Source organism: Echinops telfairi, unplaced genomic scaffold (assembly GCF_000313985.2).
Source record: "Echinops telfairi isolate 266 unplaced genomic scaffold, ASM31398v2 ScPeMD7_23;HRSCAF=83, whole genome shotgun sequence".
NCBI classification, from domain to species: domain Eukaryota; kingdom Metazoa; phylum Chordata; class Mammalia; order Afrosoricida; family Tenrecidae; genus Echinops; species Echinops telfairi.
The window spans coordinates 68,374,975-68,399,679 of record NW_022103920.1 but is presented as its reverse complement, the minus strand read 5'-3'; the positions used below and the strand labels follow the sequence as shown (position 1 = coordinate 68,399,679).

Here is a 24,705-nt window from a genome sequence, read left to right as displayed (position 1 = left end):
TAATAGGGGACAATTATTTTTAGGTATTGAATGAGCAACTGAAAACGGCTCATAGAACTTATTGGGAGCGCTCCCCTGCCACAGAGCGGGCATGTGAAGAGAAGCATTGCCTCAAGTCTTTAGGGGTCAGGGGACAGGCGTATAGAATCCAGCTGTCTGCGTGGTGACTGTTCTGGACCAGGGATACACTGCCCACATTCAGCACATCTCTGTGAGGCCGACCAAAGTCCTGGGCTGCCGCACCGGGAGGGAAATTGTCATAGGAGTTCTGAGAGTTTGGGCCTTGCTCGAGTAGAGTGGCTCAGCTCCTCAAACCGTGGAAAGAACTTGCTTGAGGAGGGAGGGAACGGCCTCACAGCCAAGTCCAAGCTTTAACTAGATCAGCAATACCCTGCAAATGAAACCAAAGGCTGAGGAGGATCTGCTAGACTAACAGAGTGGAAAAAAAAGCTAACACCATACACAGGAAGATGACCTAATCCAAGCTCTGCATCACGTGTCACTCACAAGCCCACCGTGCAATAGTAAATTGCATGTGCAAATTTCAAACGCAACCCAATTTCAAGGGAAAAAAGTAGAACACGTGCCAAGGTGATTCCATATTTGAATTAGCAAACAAAATAATGAAGGAGTTGTATACATATTTCCAGGAGCCTTGATGGTATTGTGGATAAAGTGCTGAACTGCTAACTGAAAGGTCAGCAGTTTGATATCACTGTTTACTCCATAGGAGAAAGATGCGGCTTTCCACTTCCATAAAAAGCTACAGCCTGGGACACCCGCGGTGGTGGTGCTACCTGGTCTTTCAGGGTAACTCTGGAGTAAGCCCTGAACCAATGGCAGTGAGTGTGGTTTGGGGTTTTTATATGGCGTGCCAAGGTTTTAGAGGAAAATACTCATTTGACTAATAAGCAAAGGCCAAGTATGTAAGTAATAGATATTGTAAGAATGTAGAAATGTAGTACTGAAAAATATATAAGTCTATAATGAAAATGCAATGAATGAGTGTAATCTTTGGAGGTTGCAAAGGAAAGAGTTGGGATTCTTAAATTCTCTTGGATTTAAGCAGAAGAAAGGGCTAATGAAGACAAATCCATAAAACAATACTGGACCTGAAGAACACAGAGAAAACGGATTGGGAAAAGACATAGAGATTCAGTGACTGGTAGCATAATCATTGAGTATTCTAACATGTATTTAAATAGTGTACCAGAGAAATAATCTGTAGGAAAAATATTTAAAGAAATAATGGACCCCAAATTCTCGAATTTTGTTGAAACAAGCAAAAAGTATTGGTTTACAATCTAAGAGACAAATTCCAATAGGAGAAAGATTAAACAAAAATTCATCACACTTTCACCCCCAAACTACTAAAAATTAAAGGAAGGAGCAAAAACGTGTTAAGCAACCAGAAATTAAAGAAAAATACAGTGAATATTTGTGAATAAAAATACAAATGAGGATTGCTATCTCCTTAGTGACCATGAAAGCAGGAGAAAATGATGAAATGTCTTTAAATGGCTGGAAAACCATGGTCATATTTCTGTAAAAATATCCCTCAACAATGAACATGGCAAACATTTTCAAAGAAATGAGAAGAGAGAGAATCTACAACGAGTAGTTAAAAAAGTATAGACTTCGAAGCAGAATACCTGAGTCATGATCTACAACAAGTTATTAGCTTCTCTACAAACCTGTTTCCTTCTCTGGATAAAACTCTGGGAATGTTTTCAATGAGAGAATCATGTACTACTCTTACAATTATACCAAGCGTAGGCTTAAGAATTTGACCTAAACTTTGAGGTTGTTAGTTATTGTCGAACCAATTCTGTGTCAAAGGAATCCTGAGAATGAAATGTCTCTCGCCCTGGGCCATAGTCCTGACGGTGTGTTATCAGGAATGTCTGGTATGGTCCAGAGGGTTTTTCAGGGGAAGGAATTCACAGGACCTTTCTGCTCTGTCTTAGTCAAGAAGTTCCGTTGAGATGCATGCGCAGTAGCTGACCCTGCTAGTATTTGAGATACTAGTGTCATAGCTTCCAGTTTCATAGCAATGTATAAGCCACCACAGGGCAACACACTGACAGATGGTAGAAAATCTACAACAGAGCCCATGATTTCAAATAAGCTCTCTATTCCTTTGCTTTGTTAAATAGGATTCAAGGATAGATCTGGTTGGGAAGAAGACCCTCGATTACAGCTTGACATTGGGATTCAGTAAGTGGCTTTCAGGACCCAGGTGCTTACTCTCCTCCAAAATTATCCTAATTTATATTGCGGTTATAGACAAAAGATCTGTGAAGCTTCAACCATCCCTTCTTTCCAGAGAGCTCTGGTTGTTATAGGACCCAAGTCCAGAGGAAAGATAAAAATGCCTTCTCCAACTGTAGCTTCTCTTATCAGCTTGATGCCATCTATTTTAACCCAGGACAAATTGACCCTTTGTGACCTATGAGACAAAAATCTCAGCTATGTCTTCTAACTCCTGGGTTTAGTGGGAACCGTGTAGCCCACTTGTACTACATTCTGCCATCTGCTGGAGTCTAGTAGAACTACATGAGTCTGAAGGAATGGCTGTCATCCTACCAATCCCAGCATGAGGCACCCTCCAGGACATCAAGTATTTCACTAATTGTATCAAATCTTATAATACCTCAAAATATTTTTCCACTTTACTCAAATTGCCCTCCAGGACTGAAAACATACGATTAAAATAAACAGTTCATTTAAAAAGGGTTAATATGACCACCTAACTGAAATGCATCAAAATCCATTGGAAACATCCCTTTGACCAAAGAAAAGAACTGAGCAAAGCCACAGCTAAGAGTACCCTTTGATTGCTCCTTCAAGAAAGGCGACAGAAAATAATCCCGGCATGAGAACCCAAGAACAGGCTGTGTATGAAGGAGACCAGATGCCTGGGGACGATCTGTCTGAATGTCCTCTCGAGAGTTCTCTTCCAGTTTCATGTGTCTGGTACCTCATCAAGGTCAAGCAAGTGACTTTGAAAACCTCTTATCACCTGCCTTCTCTCTGCAATCCCTTCTAGCTTGGGTCACGATGGTAGCATTTCTTTCTCTATAACCAGTGGTTCTTTGTGTCAGGGTTAGTGGGTTTTAAAACATAAGAGATCCTCATACAAGACCAAAATGTCATGAAACATTAAGCATCAAGGCTGATCCATTTTTTCAACGACAACTGAAAATACTCAAGATCTTTTGGGCATAAACTGAAGATCGTCAGAGTCTTCTCATATCTATAAGGAGAAAACTGCTATTGGCTCTTTCATTTTTGGTATTAAAAAAAAGAAGAAACAACTTTATAAAAACAGGTACTTAATAATCATGAAAGCCTACGCTATAGAGTTTTTAAATTGCAAATGAGGTTTGAGACTAAAACTAGTAAGGTATTAACATTATATTAAAACTACCAGTAAAATAAAAATATGAACATATGTAGTAAAATAATGTGATTTTGAATGGAGCCTCCGGCTCGTTGTCATCAAGTCCATGCTGACTCATCACAAGTCAGAAGGGCAGAGCAGAGGCCCCAGTGTTTCCAAGGCCGGCCGTCTTTCAGGAAACAAAAGCCACTCCCTTCCCCAGTGTCTGGTGGTTTCCTTCTGCCGACCTCATAGTTCGCAGCACACTGCATAGCTAATCCTCATGCCAGCGGGCCTCCTGGAATGATGGCCAAAAGCTGACCAACACGTAAATGTAAAAGCCATACATAGATTGAAAAGTTGAAGTCAAGAGAGTTTACAACATAATATTTTAAAAGGAGGTGATTGATAATCGTAATATCGATCAGCAAAAAAAGTCAAGAAACATCTGTCACATTTCGTTATCTATAAAGTAAAACTTTTAGGAGAGGGAAATCTTTGATGATTTGAGAAAGAAAGGTGGAATAGAAGAATAGGAGGCTAAAAGAAGACTTGGCTAGACCTGTCTTCAAAATCTGTGGGCCGTGTCTTACTTGGAGTGGTGAATTCCAAATGGAGATGCTGGGCTCCTGGTGGAGCTGTGGTTTATAACCTGAGCTGTTGTTTGTTTGAATTGCCCTTGGAGCTATTAAAAATCCTGAAACTCAGGCTTTATCCTAAACCAATTAAAGCAACTTGTCAAGGAGAGGATTCTAGGCATCAGTATTTAAAAAAAAAAATCTCCAGGTAATTCCAATGTACAGGCAAAGCTGAGAATAACTTTTCTATAGGCACTGGCCATCAGGGCTGCGGAAACCAGTGGAATTTCTTCCTAGAGTAGGTGGAATCAAAGCACTGTATTCTTTTTTAAGACAGCTACGGAGACACCTAGAGCTAGTTCGCGGAGATAAACAGGACCACTTGATTTGGGGAACATTCTAGTATAATCCTTTCTTACACAATTTTATCCCCTTTGCCCGAGACAAGGTCAGCCTACAGAAGTGAATCGAGGAGATCACCCACCGCAAACTCCCAGAAGAATTTCATACAGCGCTTTGATTTCTGCAGTGACATGTTTCAGATCCTCTAGTCTAGTCTCCCAAATAGTTTTATTTAAAAGAGCATTGTTTATGCTTGGAAACATATCTCCAGAGTTTCTGCTGCTATGAATAAAAATGTGGATTTTAAAAATGTTCAGAAATGCATCACTAGTTTAAAAAAAATAAAATGCCACTGAAGAAATTATTCTTAATATTCTGTAGCCAAAGCCAATAGCAAGCAATTTTGCACCATCCCTGTACTCAAGGTACATGACACTTTCCTGATTAAGCATTAAGCATTTAGTACCACAGTACTAGCAAGCCTCTTGTGGTTAACTTCAGTTCTAATCCTCAAATATTATAACTTTGGAAGGGTCATTGGCATACTACCAGCATCAGGACCATGCAAAGTGCTTGCAAATGATCCACATTCCTAAGTGCTTCTAAGCTCCAGTCCAAGGTAGTGAATTAGAATTTTCAGCACATTTCTAGGAGTAACTTTCTTAAAAGAAGCTTCGCCTTACATCTGCTCCCACTAATGATTGCATGTACTCACAATTAAAAATAATAATTTAATGTTAAGCAGGTACATGTCAGTGTTGTATCGTGTCACTCTGTATACTCGATCTGTCTGCTGAACATCTGTCTGTCCCTGGAAAGTGGACTGTATGAACAGGAATGTGATATCAGGATTGGAGGAAGACTCATTAACAATCAACTGTAAAAATGATATCACCTTGAATTTACTGATGAAAAGCAAAGACTGTAGCCTTCAATAGGCATTACCTCTCAACATAATGAAAGCAAAGAGCCTCACAACTGGACCAATAAGCAACATTTTGATCAAGGAAAATTTCATTTGAATGATATTTTGTTTCTAAATGAATTGTGGTCAGACAATAATAATGAATGGCAAGAGTGAATTCAAGGTTAACATGGACCTTTTTCCTCCAGAAAAATAACAGGAACTTGATAAAAATAAGTCACATATTGGCCCACATGGAAGTCATTATTCAATGACTCCGCAGGCATGTCCATCAGAATAATTACATTTACAGCAGCCCAGTCACCTCAGGAGGTGTGGAGATGACTGCAGACCTGGTTTGATTAGATGGTGAAATGATTTTTCATTATCCACTTTTAAAACCAAAAAGATTAAACCTGCCAAAGTCTGACTGCTAAGCTTTCCTATCATTGTGTTCTAGATAACATATAGGTTAAAAAATTGCTTATTTTTATTCCCAGTATATATCAATGCTGTTTTCCTAGTTGATGTGAAAATTAGTCAGTTGGTGGGATGTTAAAGAATTCGGCCGTGGGTTTCTTGTAGATTATTCAGTGAGAACTTCCAAAAGTTTGAGGAAATGTTCCATTATCTTTTCATATTATTGTATCTTGAACTTTTAAAATCTCTTTGGAAATGTCCTTTTTAGAAACAAAACCAAAAACTCCGTATTTTCAGTGCTGTGCCAGATGGTACATTCCTGTACTAGGAGAGATATGTTGCCATGAAACTGTTGAAACATCTTGTGAAATTTAAATCCTAGTGGTGATTAGCTAGGAAAGCTAGAAGATTAATATTTTGGACAATCTCGTATACATAGTCTTGCCTTACATGAATAGATTCAGTGAGAGAATTTATCTTGCATATGTTTGTTTGATTCCAGTTAATTTCAATCACGACATGAAGAGGGATTTTCTAGTTGAACATAGCATTGTAAGCACAGGCAGATGAGCATCCGTTTACAGTTCCCCTTGAAGTGACCGATAGCATACAGCTATAGGGGAAACGTGCATCAACGCTTCAAGTAAGAGGTGGGCCCTTTCAGAAATCACACCCTTTGTGGATTTTCTAGTTGCTAACATGAAATTTGCCATGTGTCTTCCCACAGATGTAGTCAATTTGATTTTTGTGGACTCCATCTGGGGAAGCCATATTTTGTGTTGTTGCAAAAGGTTTTGGCCATGAACAAGTCATTAGTTTTGCAAAATTCTATCACGTGGTCGCCAGCTTTTATTTCTATCAGCATGTCCCTCTTTTCCAACTACTATTCCTTCCTCTTTGTTTCCAATGTTTGTGTTCCCATCGCCAGTAACTATCAAGGCATCTTGATGGCATGTTTGATCAATTTCTGACTGAAGTTGTTTGTAGAGTTCTTCAGTTTCTTCATCACTAAGGTTTGTGGTTGATACATAAATTTGAATAATAGTTGTAGTGATTGGACTTCCTTAAAGGTGGATAGATATAAGTCAATCACACATAACATTGTAACTCATGATGGGTTAAGCAAGATCCTTTGTAAGAATGAATGCCTCACCATTCTTTTTCATTGTGTTATTCTTGGCATAGTAAATCATATGATTTTCTGATTCAAAATGGACAACAGTAATATCTTTCAGCTGATTAATGCCTAGGATATTGATTTTCATGTGTTCCGTTTCATTTTAGACCGTGTTTAATTTCCCTACATTCGTACTGCACACATTCCAAGTTCTAGTCATTAGAAGATTTGGGGGCAGCTGTTCCTCTTTACGTGAGTTGTGCCCCATCAGCAAATGAAGATTCCTGAAAGGTCCACTCCCATGGGCTTTACCGACTCTTGTTACCTTTGTCGACTCCCCTCCAAGAAATCAACTCTTCTTCAGTCACATCTTTCTTGGAGGGGAATGGACCATGGTAACATGAGTCAGGTAAAACTATGGGAGTGGACCTTCCAGAAATCTTTGGGTGACCCCGTATTTTTCCCAGAAGATGAACTTTTTCCTGAATCAATTTCTGTCTCTCAGTCTGTGTGGAGCTAATGTATGAGATGCTTTGAATTTCTGCATACTCTTCCATACCACTTACTAGAGGCCAGGAATTTCAGCGTACAGAAAGAATCCAAGTCCTGATCACAGCAGTACCTTTCCTCAGCTAGCAACAAAGTGTCTCTCTGGTTCTCGGCCTCACAGCCCCATAGGCTCCAGGATGTTTTTCTAGCCGTGCTCCTTAGTCTCTGTGCCGCAGCCTCTGGTGCCTGTGGTCTCAGCCTCCACGACTTCAGAGAGAGATCCAGAATGTGCTAGGATTTCTGTTCCATGGACTGTAGACTGATCTGGGGCCAACCGTAGAACAGATATTTTATTCCTCACATGTAAGTTCAGGATAAAGCTGGAGAAAATTAAAGCAAATCCACAAGAGATTTGAGTCTACCCCACCTGAGTCTACCCCACCTGAAGTTTGAGAACTTCAAGAACAGATTTGATGCATTGAATACTAATGACAGGACCTGATGAGCTGTGTGAGGACATCATTCATGAAAAAAGCAAAAGATGATTAAAAAGACAGGAAAGAAGGAAAATATCAAAGTGGATGTCAGAAGAGACTGAAACTTGTTATTAATTGTAGAGTAGCTAAAGCAAAAGGGAAAAAAGGATGAAGTCAAGGAGCTGAGTAGAAGATTTCATAGAGAAGCTTGAGAAGACAAAACCAAATATTATAAGGAAATGTACTAGGACCTAGAATTAGAAAACCAAATGGGAAGAACATTCTCAGCATTCCTGAATGAACACAGAAAAATAAATCAATCCTCTAGTCACAATCCAGACAGATTCTATAGGCAAAATATTGAATGATCCTTTAAGGAACTAGAGAAGAAGGAATGAATATACAGTCACTATACAAAAACAACAACAACAAAAACCCCAGTTGACAGTCCACCAATTCAGGAGGTATCATATGAGCAAGAACTAATAGTGCTGAACAAACTGCACTGAATGCATTAGCCAAAAGCAAGGCTCCAAGAATTGATGGAATACCCATGGAAATGTTTCAACAAGCCGAAGAACTAGAAGCACTCACTCATCTATGCCAGGAAATTTGGAAGACAACTACTTGACCAACTGACTGGAAGAAAACCATATTTGTGCCCATTTCAAAGAAAGGTGGCCCGACAGAATGCTTAAACTATAGAATTATATCACTGATATAAAATGCAAGTAAAATTTTGCTGAAGATCATCCAACAACAGCTGCAGCAGTAAATTGACACAGAACTTCCAGAAGTTCAGACTGGATTCAGAAGATGACATGGAACAAGGGATATCAATGCTGTGGCTCAAAGCAGAAAATATCAGAAAGATGTTTCCTTGTGTTTCAGAGATAGTGCAAAGGTGTTTGACTGGGTGGACCACAATAATTTTGATAAAAATAGAATTCCAGAGCATTTCATTATGTGTATGAAGACCTTGTGCATGGATCAAGAGGCAGTTCAAGGGAATCCTATCTGGTTTAAAATCAGGAAAAGTGTGCATCAGGGTTGTATCCTGTCACCACTTGTTCAAACTGTATGCTCAACAAATTATCAGAGAAGCTGGGTTATATGCAACAAAATTTGACATCAGGATTGGAGGTCGGCTTATTAACAACCTGCAATAAGCAAGGACTCGATCTTACCTGCTAAAAGTGAGGAGAAAATGAAAAACCTGATGAAGATCAAGGATTGTAGTCTTCAGTATGGATTACAACTCAATGTAAAGAAGACCAAAATCCTCACAGCTGGACCAAGAATGATAAATGGAGAAAAGATTGACATCAAGGATTGTGTCTTGCTTTGATCCACACTCAGTGCTCATGGAAGTAGTAGTCCAGAGATCAGAAGACATGATGCATTAGGTCAATCTTCTGCACGAGCCTCATGAGCATGTCAGAGCAATGATGTTACTTTGAGGACTAAGGTGCACCTGACCCAAGCAGTGGTGTTCTCTATTGCATCATATGCATGTGAAAGTTGCATTTCTATTCATTTGGAGAAGAATATAGAAAGCACCATGGACTGCTCAAAGGACAAACTGTTTGGTTTTGGAAGAAGTAAGGACAGGGTGCTCCTCGGGCAAGTATAGAAAGATTTCGTCTAACATACTTTTGGGCATATTGTCAGAAGAGACCAGTACCTGGAGAAGGACATCATGTTTGCTAAAGTGGAAGAACTGTGGAAAAGAGGAAAAGCCCTCAGTGGCTGCATCAAGGGGCTCAGGCACAGGAATATTTGTAAGGATGGCACCAGACCTTGCAGTGTTTTGTTCTGTTGTGCACAGGGTGGCTGTGAGTCAAAACTGACTCTGGCACCTAACAGCAAAATGGCATTTGTGTAAGAATGAATGAAAGAAAGAAAGAGCCGCTGTGGGACTGAGCAGATGTCTTGGAGAAATAGGAAGGAACTCGGGCGGGACTCTCACTGGCGCTTGTAAACAGAAAGGAAGCTGAAAGCAAGTGCAGTATGACAAGAGTAAGTCAGAGGTATTTGTACCAAATCATAGAGCTCTTAGTCAACAAAAATAGTTTTAAAATGTCTCCTGACATATCCTCAATCTAGGTCTCTACATTTCTGAAGGCAGTTTTGAATCTGTTTAACCCTTCCCTAAAAAGTCTCTGCTCTTCTATTTGCACTACGTCAAAGCAGCAGTTTAGGAACCCTTACAAGATGGCAAATTGTGTTCCATTTAAATAGTCTTTGAAGTGTTTGGGAGTAGGTAAGTTTACAAAGACAAGATCAGCACTGTAGTGTAGCTTGGGTGTGGATTTCCTGTGAACTTCTGATACGATAGCCCTTGCTACTCTTGATGAATGAGCAGGCGAGGGGAGATGATGGGGAACAGAAAACCTTAGGTGCTGCTGTATGCCTGACCTTCCCACCAAATGCAATTTTCTTTATCCTTCTTCATAATAAGCCCCTGTGCTTATCACGTATCCTTTGAGAAAAACCTTTCAAAATTATCCCTTTGGAATCTCAACAACAATCCAAAAAACTCCATAATCTTCTGAACTGACCGGCCTACCTTGAGTTGAATTAGCCCACCAGATCTTCTTGGGAGCCATTATGGATTTTTGTTTACATGTGTGTGTTTTATTCAATCAATTATATTGATTGCCTTTTATTAGAATTACATGGAGATTTACGGAGCAGATCATAAGTTTTACATTCAACAATCCTTACACATTTTGTCTCATCACATTAATCGTCATCCCTGCAACATGACATCATTTACGACACTTCATCCCTGGATTCCTGTTGCCAGATCTCCCTTCCTACTTCTTCTGAACTATGCCCTTGCTTCTTATAATCAACTGGATCCTGCCCTATCCTATCCTAACTACATCATTAGTATATCATGTTATCCCATGACTATACCAAATGCTTCCCCTTTAGTTACCATTATGCTAAGGTGTAAGTACCTCACTAGTGTTACTGTTTGCCTCATCGACCTATCTACTGTCTGTCTGAACATTGTGCCATCAAAGGAGTTCCTTTCCAGGATAGAAGGGTCACTAAGGATCACACGATTGTGAGTTCCACCAGTTTATCTAGCCAACCAATTAGCCTGGTCTTTTTCAGAATTTTGAGTGTTGTTCCACATCTTTCGCCCACTCTGTCCAGTACCTTCTAACATGACCAATTTCAGAGTTAGTCGCGGCAGCCAGACACCCAGCACCATCCAGTTCTTCTAGTTTCAGGACCCATGAGTCCTTGGACCAATTGTTTCCATGTGTCATTATTTTCATCACTTCTTTTCTCCAGACAAGAGACACGATAGAGGGCCACTCACTGGCTTTGAAGACCCCAGGTCCTACTCACCAAATAGGATGTCGAACATTGTCTTTGTGAATTGTTATGACAACAGACATTGGTGTTCACTAAGACTACGGTCCTGAGCCCCTAGGCCTTGAAGCCCATTTCCTCAAGGTTCTTGGTTATGTCTGGAAGTTACCATACTGTTGCTACCTTTATACTCTGCCACATTCATGCATATATTTAAAGCAAAGGTAAATATCCATACATAACTATTCTCTGTCAAACCAATATACACAGAAATGCGTGTACTACCACGTTCTCTTCCATCCCCATTCAAATTGTGTGCATATCCATGCATCTGATCGCAGGTAACCATTATATAGGGCTGTGTATACAACAGTAGTGACCTCTGTTGTCTTTAACTCTCACTCTCCTCCGAGTTTCTTCCCCTGCCTTCATCATTTATTGCCAACATCCTTCTTGCTTTCTGTTGCCTTCCCCTTCACACAAGTTATCACCTCTCTAGTCACATTTTGATTAGACTTTTTTATTTTTGGAAGGCATCCTAATGAGTCTAAGACCAGCAAATCACTGAGAGAACTTGTCTGCAGTCATCCACTGCTTGCAGACACATGTATCAACACTCTTTGTTTAGAATGAATCTGTACATGCGTGGGCTGGAACCCTCATCGCAGGCCTTTTTGACTCCACTCCTAGGCCCTCCCTCCCCAAACTGCTGACGAGTCATAGACTCAGACGACAACCAGCTTAGGGAAGTTGAGTCCCTTACCCAGGGGAGATCTCCCCTTCACACAGGCGAGATCATTTCCTTGGAAATCTGTCCATATCTTTTCTAATACTGTTAGTGCCCATATCCCTTCTCCTTCCCCCTCTGCAATTCTCATTCAAGCCCATAATGAGGAAGTTGAAATGAAACTATCTAGCTGAGAAAAATAGAGGAAAAAGAATTCTCCCTTCTTACCATAATCGAAATGTACAGATATTTATTGAAATATTCTAGTAAAATTTCAAATCAAGTTGGCTTTCAACTCGTGGAGACCTTGTACAAAGTGAGGTTGAACCATCTGAGACATAGAATTTTCACTAGCTAAATATTTGGAAGTGTATGGTCAGGCCTCGCTTTCTAGAATGCCTTAGTCTGGGAGCTTGACTGAAATTGTGTCATTATCGTAGTATCATGCTTTTTCATAGACGTGAACCTCAGTGTACTGCATAGAAGCAAAAGTCCTATTCTGAAAAGACAGATTTGTTTGTTTTTCTGACAGCAGTGGTATATTTAATATCTTCTACAACACCATAATTCAAAGGTATCAAGTTATTAATTTATTTTTGTTTACTTTATTCACTGTCAGGCTTTCATGTACACAGTGCTATTGAGAAGACCATGGCTTGGCTGAGATGCACTTTAAAGTGACATCTTAGGTGGTTTTTTCTAAATCTTTTTATTGGGGGCACATAAAACTCTTATCACAGTCCATACATACGTCCGTTATATCAAGAAAATATGTATATTTTGTTGCCATCATCATTCTCAAAACATTTTCTTACTACTTGAGCCATTGGCATCAGCTCCTCATTTTTCCCCTCCCTCCCCAAACCCCTCCCTCACGTACCCTTCATAATTTATAAATTATTATTATTTTGTCATGTCTTACACTGTCCGACATCTCCCTTCACCCACTTTTCTGCTGTCCATCCCCCAGGGAAGGGGTTATATGTAGATCCTTGTGATCAGTTCCCCCTTTATACCCCACCTTCCTCTTCCCCTCCTAGATTTGCTACTCTCGCCACTGGTCCTGAAGGGGTCATCTGTCCTGGATTCCCTGTGTTTCCAGTTCCTATCTGTACCTACGTACATCCTCTGGTCTAGCCGGATTTGTAAGGTGGAATTGTGATCATGATAGTGGGAGGAGAAAGCATTAAAGAACTGGAGGAGAGTTGTATGTTTCATCATTGCTATACTGCACCCTGACTAGCTTGTCTCCTGCTTGCAACCCTTCTGTAAGCGGATGACCAGTTGCCTACAGATGGGCTTTGGGGCTCCACTCCGCCCTCCCCCTCATTCACAATGATATGATTTTTTTGTTCTTTGATGCCTGATACCTAATCCCATCCACACCTCATGATCACACAGTCTGGTGTGCTTCCATGTGGGCTTTGTTGCTTCTCAACTGCATGGCCACTTATTTATCTAGAAGCCTTTAAGACTCCAGAGGCTATATCTTTTGATTGCTGGGCACCATCAGCTTTCTTCACCACATTTGCTTATGCACCCGTTTTGTCTTCAGCAATCATGTTGGGAAGGTGAGCATCATGGAATGCCAGTTTAATGGAACAAAATGTTCTTACACTGAGGGAGTACTTGAGTAGAGTACCAGTGTCCATCTGCTACCTTAATACTAAACCTATAAATATATTCTTGTCCTTTTGGCTAAGATCAAGTGTAGTGTAAGGTTTTCTTTTGTTTTTTAACACTTTAAAGAGGGTTTTTTGTAGCATATTTGCCAAATGCAACATGACATTTAATAATGCCTTAACTGTCACATCCATGGCCATTGATTATAAATCCAACTAAAATTAAATAATTGACAACTTCAATATTTTCTCCATTTATCATGATCTTTATTGGTTCCATTGTGAGGACTTTTGCTTTAGTTTTGGTTGAGTTATAATCCATATTGAAGGCTGTAGTCGTTTTATCTTCCTCAGTAAATTCTTCAAGTCCTTTTCTCTTGCAGTAAAGGAGTCTGTTGCCCCCTTCGGGTGGTATATTGCTAGAGTGTATCAGTACACCTGATGATGCCACATTTGTCTCCGTATTGTCCAATTTCTGAAATTATTTATTTAGCGTAAGTGTGGTGAAGGTATGCAAATGTGTCCCTAGATTTTCCAGATTTTAAACCATGCAATATCCGCTTGTTCTGTTCAAATGACTGCTTCTTGGTCCACGTCCAGCTGTGTTCTGAACACTACATTCAAATGTTCTGCAATTCACATTCTTCCTTTTGTCATCTATAAACTTTTAGGATCCACAAAGTAAAGTGACTTTGTAATACTCCATAAAACATGGGTAAACATATTTCTGGTATGTTTCTACTTTCAAGCAAGATCACTTTTTCATCAGCAATGATATTCCTTATTCCAAGACCTCTTCTGAATCATGCTTGAATTTCTGACAATACTCTGTAAATCCATTCATTGTTGAATTGTCTCCAGGAATATTTTACTTTTTGATAATATTGATAATATTGTTGAATGATATCTGCATTATGCTGGATAAAATGAGATAGTTAAAGGGGGAAGATTATTTCAATTAAAAGGCAGATTTCTAAGGAAGTCAAAGGAAAATAATTACAAGATGAGAAGAACTTGAGTTTCTAAAATATTAAGCTGTTTTGTTAAATGCATGATTGAATTTTTTGTACTTTTTATCAACTTTTGAACCCTAAACTCTGTACATAGAGGAAGTATTTTCATACAAATAGATCTGAAATATACTTAACATGAGATCCCTGTTTTAAAATATTTTGAGAACCCAATGTATATTTTCAAACAGACACACGTTAAAAAGTACATATGCTATATTAATTTAACATTAAAAATAATTTCATCTAAAATTTGATATTAAAATTGGTTAAATATTACTGACCAATAAAATAAATTAACTATTGATGTAAAAAACAATCTGGATTAAATTTCAGAGAATATTCTAAAGGAGGAAATAGCCAATCCAAAGAAACCACTTACAATATTACTGAACCAAATAGCTTTCTGGAAATGACATAAATGCAACAATGAGGGGTGGAACAGGAACAAATACATGTACTTTAACACATTAATGGGAAAATTCCTCTCGTGGTGAAAATGTTTTTGTACCTTGAATGATATATTTTACACCTAATTTGGAAGATGGTACTATTGGAGAAACTGGATAAAAGTGATGCAGAAATTCATGTGATTCGCAGGCTGTCAAAAGTGTAGGAAGAAAACAAAGCTCTATCAAGAAAAGTTTACTCTGACTTTTCAAACTGTATGTGGCTCTTCAATAGCACCAACAAATCCTTCATGTGTATGTGAACTGTATTACACCATGGGTGCGTTTTCCAGAATTGCTTATCAACCACATCACTAAAAACAGAAGTCTTAAGTTTATTTTCTGTAATGAATTTTGGTCCCCTCTCCATCTTCTCCTGCCCCCACTATCCCTCATTCTGTAGTGAAATCATGAAGCATAGAATACATATTTATTTGCATTTACTTGAATCCTCTTTCATTCAATCTACCCACTTCTATCAAGTCTGTTCTAACTCCTAGAGAACCTATAGAGCAAGGTAGAATTGACCCATGAGGTTTCTAAGACTGTAAATCTTTATAGAAGGAGGCTGCCTCATCTGTCTCCCAAGACCCTTGGCCTTTCTGTTAGCAACCAAGTGCTTAACTAATATACTACCAGGGCTCCTTAAATCATCTAATAATAAATTGTCTGTTTTGTTCAAGATATAGCACTGAGGTGTTAAAACATCTTAGATACATTTCACTGGAACCTGAGAAATTTTTTTAAATAGTAAAATTATAGAAGAGTAATGACTCGGGTACTCAGTAATTGAATTGAGAATATGAAACCAGCAGTAAACATTGTGTTATGTAATAAAGAGCTACAGAAATTATATCTCAAAATTTCTCAATTAAATCTGCAGGGCGTGTTTCAGAAGCAGCCATCTTAACTTTAACCAGGAACCCGGGAAGATTTACTGAGTGTCCTCTCATTGTAGTGGACTTACAGTTCATGAGCATTTCAGCTTGTATCTGTGATTTACAGTAATTATTAGTTATGCTACGTACAAGGAAACCTATAATGAAAGTCACCAAAAATAGAACTAAACACAAAGAGACACATTGGCTATCTATCTTTATCTTTTTATTACTAAGAGAACTTTAGCTATATAAAAGACCATCTACAACAGAGAGGTAATAGTGAAGAATTATCTCAGTGCTGACTTGGTTGGTTTAGTGATACAACCATGTAGCCCTCAAGCATATTTCTCTGCAGCAGTACTACCACGTGAATCTGTGCATTTGTTTCACTTTTAGTTGCTCGAGAAGATTGTTGACTGATTCATTCAAAATATAGCAAATGACAAAATTAAACTCACAAATAGCTAGGAATTAGTAACATAGTTTTCCATATTATGTATGATATTAATTTCTGTAGGCTCCAAATTCCTCACAATTGCATGCTCCAGTGACTTCAATTTAAAGTAACCATTATCTAACAATATAATAGCATGAAAGTTTATAGGTAATTTTAGTCAATTGAAAGAAAAAAGAGGAGCATATTCAGCTCACTATAAGCACAGCTGCTAATTTAAATGGTCTCTTAACAGTAAATCCCACAAGTGAAACTAAAAACTGACGTTTATTAGTTGTTAAAGGGGGTTTCCTACACACTGAAGACTTCTGCCTCTAGGGACTGTAAGACAACATTGTTCTGTGAAATGTTTGTCATGATGCCATCCTTTCTTATACTTAGAGAAAATAAAGCATTTGTTTACATCTTTTTCACTCACTGTTGAGCCAAGTTCTTTTTCTTTTTTTACATATAAAGCTTTATTGACTTATGTCTTCATGTGTTTCTTTTCTTTTTTTTTAAATCATTTTATTGGGGGCTCGTACAATTCCTATCACAATCCATATATACATCCATTGTGTCAGCACATTTGTACATTTGTTACCATCATCATTCTCAAAACACTTGCCTTCTGCTTGAGCCCTTCATATCGGCTGTTCATTTCTCCCCTCCCTCCCCAACCACCCCTCCCTCGTGAACCCTTCATAATTCGTAAATTATTATTACTTTGTCATATGTTACACTGTCCGACATCTTCCCCCGCCCTCTTCTCTGCTGTCCATCCCCCAGGGAGGAGGCTATACGTAGATTCTTATAATCAGTTCCCCGCTTCCACCCCGCATTCCCTTCACCCTCCAGGCATCGCCACTCTCACCACTGGTCCTGAAGGGGTCATCTGTCCTGGATTCCCTGTGTTTCCCGTTGCTGTCTGTACCAATGTACATCCTCTGGACTAGCCAGATTTGTAAGGTAGAATTGGGATCATGATAGTGGGGGGGGGGGAAGAATTTAAGAACTAGAGGAAAGTTTTATGTTTCATTGTTGCTACCCTGCACCCTGACTGGCTCATCTCCTCCCCACAACCCTTCAGTAAGGGGGTATCCAGTTGCCTACCAATGCCAAGTTCTTTTAATGTTAGAAAGAACCAAAACTAGTTATTTCGCACTTTGGTTGAAGTTCTGATGCACATTAGCAGCAGTGAGAATGAGTGAGAATGCTCCCTGTTCTCTATTGTGAACAGAGTATTGTTGGAGGGCAGGTGCAACTGGGTGCTGAGTAAACCGCCAAGAGAAGCAACAGTGTCCTCAAGCATTACTACACGCGATAATCCTTAAACAAAGCAACACCACCTCCCCCAGCACTACAATTAGCCCCACAGCAAGTTCTGGATTATGTAATCAATACATATCAGCAGCAAACAAGAACTGGATTTATTTTATTTTTTATATGAGTTCAAGACATTTATTTGTTAATTATTTTTAGAACAAAGTAATTATACTGTCAATATTTGAAATATAAACCCACTCCTCACTTGTCAACATGACTGATTCCTAAGATAGGTCTTATGTGAAAATAATCATTTTGCGAAATGAAAGGTGCGCATTGGAGCACAAAATAGAGCATGAGTATATTCTTACCTAAGCTCCAAGTTATATTTTTATATAACAGTCAAACTACTGAGAACCATGGCCCCATCAAGTCAGCACATAACCGTGATCATCATAGTCAGCATGGTTACTGCCTCACACCTCTTCATTTGTTATTGCCTGACATACATTGTTAATGGGTAAAAGTCAGATAGCACAGTTTTACTATTGTTGCAAATGTGAAGTGTCAGATAATAAGATAGTCAATAAATGAGGAGTGAGTGGATAGCTAATCTTACTCTCTTCTCCTGCATATATAGTTTTAAATATCATCTATAGACATTTGTGATCAAATTGTTAGAAAAATGACATTATGAGCCAAATATATGTGCTGTACAAAAGACGTGAGGCAAGAGCAAGTAGCAGTTGCCATAATTCATTGCCAATTTATCAAAAATAATAGTCATATATTAATATGTAGCAGTTCTAGGTCATATGTGCAGATAATGTCTTTGGTCAAGAGTTATGGAAGTTGTCATACAGATAGAGGTGAAGAGAGTGACCCCTTTTGATGTCATGAGCTCATCCCTCATCATGTCCAACTACAGCAGCGGTTCTCAACCCGTGGGTCGCGACCCCTTTGGGGGTCGAACGACCCTTTCACAGGGGCCACCCGGTTCATAACAGTAGCAAAATGACAGTTATGAAGTAGCAACGAAAATAATGTTATGGTGGGGGAGTCACCACCACGTGAGGAACTGCACTAAAGAGTCGCAGCATTAGGTAGGTCGAGAACCACGGTATCCCTACAGCCGCGAACCAGTGGGCAGGGAAAGTGCTTTTCCCAAGGCTTCTTCGTTTTCCTTCCTCCGTGTAGCTGTAGCCACTCGCCTCCTGGGGTCAGTTCTCTAAAGCAGATTCCACTTTTAAAGAATAAAAACAAACAAACCTAACCTGTTGCTGTTGAAGAGAGTCCAATTCATGGCAATCCTGTGTGTTGTAGGGGAGAAACATACTCTAGTTTACAGGCTCATGGCGGTGTTACCATAAACCAGGGGGGTCAAACTGGTGGCCCGCGGGCTGCATGCGGCCCCCGGGGTAATTTTTTGTGACCCGCAATGCTCTGAAATAAAATGAAAATAGAAAAAATTGTTGTGAAGAAAACAGCGCTTAGGGGAGATCGAGGCAATACCATAAACACAATTTCTTTGTTACATTTTATTTCAGAGCATTGTGGGCCACAAAAAATTACCTCGGGGGCCGCATGTGGCCCGCGGGGCCGCCGGTTTGACACTCCTGCCATAAACAATATGCTGGGGTTGAGGGGAAGGACAAATAAAGATAAAGTATGTCATATCACTTTACAATGATACAAACGCAGAAAAACTGTGACTGAAGATATGACAAACCCCCATCAGTCAGTGACAGCTCGTGGAGATCCTGTGTGTGTGGCAGGCTGTAAATCCTCACTGGAACCGATCATTTCGTTTTCCTCCTGTGGATCAGTTTGTGGGTTTGAACAACCAGCCTTTCAATGAGCAGTCTAGCCCTTGCCTACTCGGGCTCTTTAGACAGTATTTGAACCAAACTCACTGCCATCGAATCGATTCTGACTTATACCATATATACTTGTGTATAAGCCGAGTATTTCCAGCACATTTTAAATGCGGACTTTGTGGTAAAATTAGGTGCTGCAGCTGATATTCGGGTTGGCTTTTACTGGAGTATAAACAGTACCTATTGTATAGGCGAGGATAGATTTCCTGCTGTGAGTTTCCAGACTAACTCTGTACAGGAATAGAAAACCTCATCTTTTTCACACAATTAAAAACTTCACGGTACTAATTTTCTTAGTATGAAGGCATAGATCATAACTTGAGAAATCCATCCAGTAAATTGCCCTAATGTTATTGTTAAAGAGTTTTTGTCCGTCAATAGCATTTGGAGTCTTCAAAGCTTGCAAGTGGCCACCCAAAATACAACTGGGCTCTACCCACCTGCAACAGCTAAGAAGGAGGAGACCCAGCAGTCAGAGCAGCAAATGAACTGCATGTCTAAATGCCAGCATAAACTACTATTTCTGTTATCTTGAGACAGAAGAAATTGATGACACCCAGCTACCATAACTGAGTGTTTTGATCAGTACCACAATTGGTGGATCCTGATAAAAAGAGGAAAATCATGCAGCAGAACTTCAGACTCCTCTGGGAACCAGACCTACTGGAGCCATTGAGAGTGGGAGGACCACAAAATCTAATTCTTAAAAATAATCTTTAAATCTTGAATAGAAAGTCTTACATAAAGCCCTCATTCAACTAGACAGCATTTAACCTAATTCATAAAGAATGGCTCTGTATATGAAGGCAATCTGACAATAGTTAAGCCAAAGCACAGAGGAGGACTTTAATTAGGACCAAAATCAAAGGGGATGAAACAATATTGGTAGAAACAGAGCGGAGAGACAATGTGAAGAATGTAACCGATGATAATGGAACTGTCTATGTAGACATTTTAAATGGGTTTATATATGATTGTATATACTGCCACCAAAAATAATACATTCATTTTTATCTAGATGATTTCTTTCTACCTAATTTCTTAAGGAATCTGTATTTTTCTCCCAACAGCTTCAAAACCAGTAGACTTGAAATTATGCACTGGCCCAGTCCCCAATACTACACAGCTGTGCCACATTCCATGTCCAATTGAATGTGAGGTTTCGCCCTGGTCAGCTTGGGGCCCTTGTACTTATGAAAACTGTAATGACCAACAAGGCAAAAAAGGTATGTAACACTGACAAGATGCTCTTAAAGCTCCCATCAAGTCAATCAAATCATTGATTGTATTAAAATGGTCCTCTGTGTTTCTTGATTGCTAATTTGTAATGTCTTCCATAATGGCTAAAAGTTACTGTTTGTTAAAATGAACAAGATTGAATAAGCCTCTTCTGGTGATAGTGTTAAAATATAAAACCGAAGGACATGGGCCAGATGATTGTTAATGCAGACAGCTGATAAGATACTCAAAGACAGCGGTTAAGATAAGCTGTCTGTGATGTCGGGCTGACCTGGATTGGAAGACCTGCTCCTCCTCTTCTTGTTCAGGTAAGTTAATTCACTCACTTAAATCGTTGCCCTTATTCATATAGGATGTACTAATACTTGCCACCTAGATTTGCCTAAATACTAAATGAAATAATAAATTTAAAACATTATATTCTATCCCTGGCCCATAGCAAGTATCCAATAAAGAGCATCCATTACTTTAAAGGAAAAAGAAAAACAAAAAACATCCTATTACATTTATAATGCAAATTTTATGCCTAAAAGGAGTAGAATAAATGAAATTGTTTACTATGTACTCTGCTTAATGAGCTAATTTTTATCATTTTCCATGATTAGAAATTGAAAACATTTTCCTATTTTGTTTAAAATGCTATTTCCTAATGATTCTCAAATGTTCACATGGCCATAAACAGACTATTAATTTTGTAGTCCGTGTTTCAAGAACAACCCACAGGTAATAACCGCACAAGGGAAGACTATGAGTACGTCACATCATGCTGCCCAAGTGGTTTCATTACGATGTCAACGTCCAGATTTAAAACACCCACTGGCATGTTTTTTTCTGGGATCATGTAAACTAGCCAGATCCTTTTCTAAATTGAAGATATCAAACTATGGTTTCTGTCTGCTCATGAATATTCCTGAGTAAAAGATTTAATTGCTTCTTTGACAGTTTTACAACTCTAGATTTTCCAAATAAACTAAAATATGTCTCTATGTACCCTTTACCTCTCCCCAAGCCCCAGGCCATGAGAGGGAGACATGTAATAAGCTAAAATCAAACACTCTCCTTTTTTTGTCTTTTAGGTGATTCACTCATATTGATTTACTAAATAATTAGTAAGAGTTCATCATATTAAGTCAGAATTGGGGGCTATATGGGTGATTCAAAGATATATGACTTATTCATTCAGTAAGCTTTCAATCCATGGTTTAGTTCTGATTTCTGAAATACCTAACCCCGGATGGTAACAATGTCTGCATCTGTTTTATTTTTTCTTCCAATAACAGGTTTCAAATTGAGAAAGCGGCACATCACCAATGAGCCTCGCGGCGGCACTGGGAGCCCTGAAAACTGCCCTCACTTGCTGGAAGCCATTCCCTGCGAGGAGCCATCCTGCTATGAGTGGAAAGCAGTGAGGCTCGGAGACTGTGAACCGGATAATGGAAAGGAGTGTGGGCCAGGCACTCAAGTTCAAGAGGTCGTGTGCATCAATAGTGATGGTGAGACCAATGTAGCTGTCATGTTTTTATGAATGTCTGCTAAACCCTAGAGATCTGTTTCTGACCTTCAGTTAAAATCTTGTGTCGTCTTTATCATAGAAGTACCTACTTCATTCTCTTCTTCCCTCCTTTCTTACCTTTCTTCAAATCATATATTTTGTTTAGCCCAATACTGTTGTAATATTAACATGTAATCAATATTAAAATTATAAATGGACTATTTAACTACAAACTTTTAAGTACTGTGAAGTACACATAACATACCATTTGCTGTTGTCACCGTCTTGAAGTTTGCAATTCGGTGGTCTGCATCACATTCCCTGTATTGTGTAGCTCTCATCACTCCCGGATCTCAGAGCCCCCTTAAGCATTGGGAAGCTACTCAGTCACGCCCCTTCCCTGCGTTTCTGAAAACTGCCAATCTGCTTTTCATCTCTATGGGTTTGCTTAGCCTGGATATTTCTTATAAATTAATCTATATGTGGCTTCTCCTAATGGTTTCAAGGTTCATGCACCTTGTAATATGTAGAGTACTTCATTCCTTTTTATAACTAGCTAGCATTCTGTTGTATGTATTACATTGTATCGATTCATCCATCTGTTAGTGGACCTTGGTTGTTTGTGTTGCTTTGCAGTTACTGTTTTTCCGTTCTTTGACTGTTGTGCTTGGCTGCGTGGATGTTTCCGTGGTATCTGCGTGAGTAGCTGCTTTCACTTCTTAGAGCCCTGTGCCGGCAATCGGAATTGCTGGGCTGTCTGATCATTGTCGTATCCATTTATTGAGGAACCATGAAATGTTTTCCGTAGCAGTTCCGCCGTCTTAGCAATGTGTGAAGATTTCAGTTTCTCCTATACATCTTGTCAACACTTGTCATTTTATACCTTGTTTTTTGCTTTTAACTTGACCATCCTAGTGGCTGTGAAAAAGTGGAAGGCCCTCACGGAGAAGGGCAGACACGCAGCTGCAGCGTTACATATGAGGAGGGCACAGGACAGGCAGGGTTTCATTCTGTACAGAGTTCCTGCGTGCCCCAGCCACCTTGATGTCACATAGCATTGCTAATGACTGACTGCGCTGAAATGCCCGGTGGCATGGGAGTTACACATTGGGCGGGGAAGGGAAAGGCAGCACTTAGGAACCACCAGTCCCTCTGAGGGAGCAAGAGGAGACTTTCTGTTCCTGTAAAGAGTTAGTCTCGGAAACTCACAAGGGAAGTGCTGCCCTGTCCTATAGGATTGCTAGGAGTCAGCGTCGATTTGATGGCAGTGACTTTGTAGTTTGGAATTATGCTGGATAGTCTTTCATGTGCTTGTTGATAGTTTATGACTTTTCTTTGGAGAAATATCAATTCAGATCTTTTGCTTCTTTGTAAATTGAGTTATCTATTTTGTTGTTGAGTTGCAAGAGTTCTTTATATAATCAAAAATATTAGACCCTTATCAAATACATGATTTGCAAATATTTTCTCCCGTTCTTATAGGTTATCTTTTCCTTTGTTTATAGCATCCTTGGATACACAAGTTTAATTTGGAAAAAAATAAATTCATCTATTTCTTTATTTTGTATTTTTTAAGCAGTTGGTATCATATTTAAGAAATTATTACCTAATCCAAAGTCTTGATTATTTTTCCTTGTAATTTTCTTCTGAGTTTTATTTCCTTTTATTTTTGTTAATGTATTTCCTTTATTCTGTTTCAGTGAATACTTCTTGCTGTATGTACAAGTTCCACATGCTCATGAAATGTTCTCGAATTTTCATTCTTTTAGTTGCTGCATTTAGGTCTTTGATCCATTTTGAGTTAATTTTCGTATAAAATATAAGGATCCAACTTCACTCTTTACATGTGAAAAATCCAATTAAGTTAGTACAATCTTGCAAAAATAAACAGATTCTGTTTTTTCCTTTTTGAATGGTATGTACTTCCTTTCCAAATCAATTTACCATTGATGTGTGGGTTTATTTCATGACTCTCAATTCAGTCCATTTATTTGTATCTCTGTCTTTATACCAGTTTCATATTATTATGATTACTATAGCCTTGCACCAAATTTTGAATTGGGAAATGTGAGTCCTCCAATTTTCTTCCTGCTCAAGCTTATTTTGGCAACTCACAGTAAAAGCCGTGGGTGTTCGCACGCTAGCTCTTGCGGTGACTCAATGGCAGTGAGTTTGATGACTCTCGTTTTTTTCTCTTTTTTGCATTCTCACCGAGGATCAAGTTGGGGAATATTTAATGTTAGCAATATTGTGTTTGGGGAATTTTACTTTCTTTTTAAAAAAAAAAAATCATTTCATTCGGGGATCATTCAGCAATTATCGCAACCCATCCATCCATCTATTATGTCAAGCACTTTTGTACATATGTTGTACAAATCATCATTTTCTTTTTTTTTTAAATCATTTTATTGGAGGCTCACACAGTTCTTATCACAATACATACATATATCCATTGTATCAAGCACATTTGTTGCCATCGTCATTTTCATAACATTTTCTTTCTACTTGAGCCCTTTGTATCATCTCATTTTTCCCCTCCCTCCCCATCCACCCTCCCTCACAAACCCTTGATAATTTATAAATTATTATTATTTTTTCATGTCTTACACTGACCAATGTCTTCCGTCAGCCACTTTTCTATTGTCTGTCCCCCAGGGAGGGGGTTATATGC

At 39.0% G+C, this 24,705-nt stretch overlaps 1 protein-coding gene across 1 annotated transcript in view; it reads left to right on the top strand.

Moving 5' to 3' along the window:
• THSD7A (thrombospondin type 1 domain containing 7A) overlaps positions 1–24,705 on the top strand; it is a 283,581-nt gene that overhangs the window by 76,088 nt on the left and 182,788 nt on the right. Inside the window, exons 5-6 of the mRNA XM_004702825.2 lie at positions 20,374–20,529; positions 21,823–22,035. Coding sequence (XP_004702882.1) covers positions 20,374–20,529; positions 21,823–22,035 — 369 coding nt within the window. The remainder of the gene's footprint in view (positions 1–20,373; positions 20,530–21,822; positions 22,036–24,705) is intronic.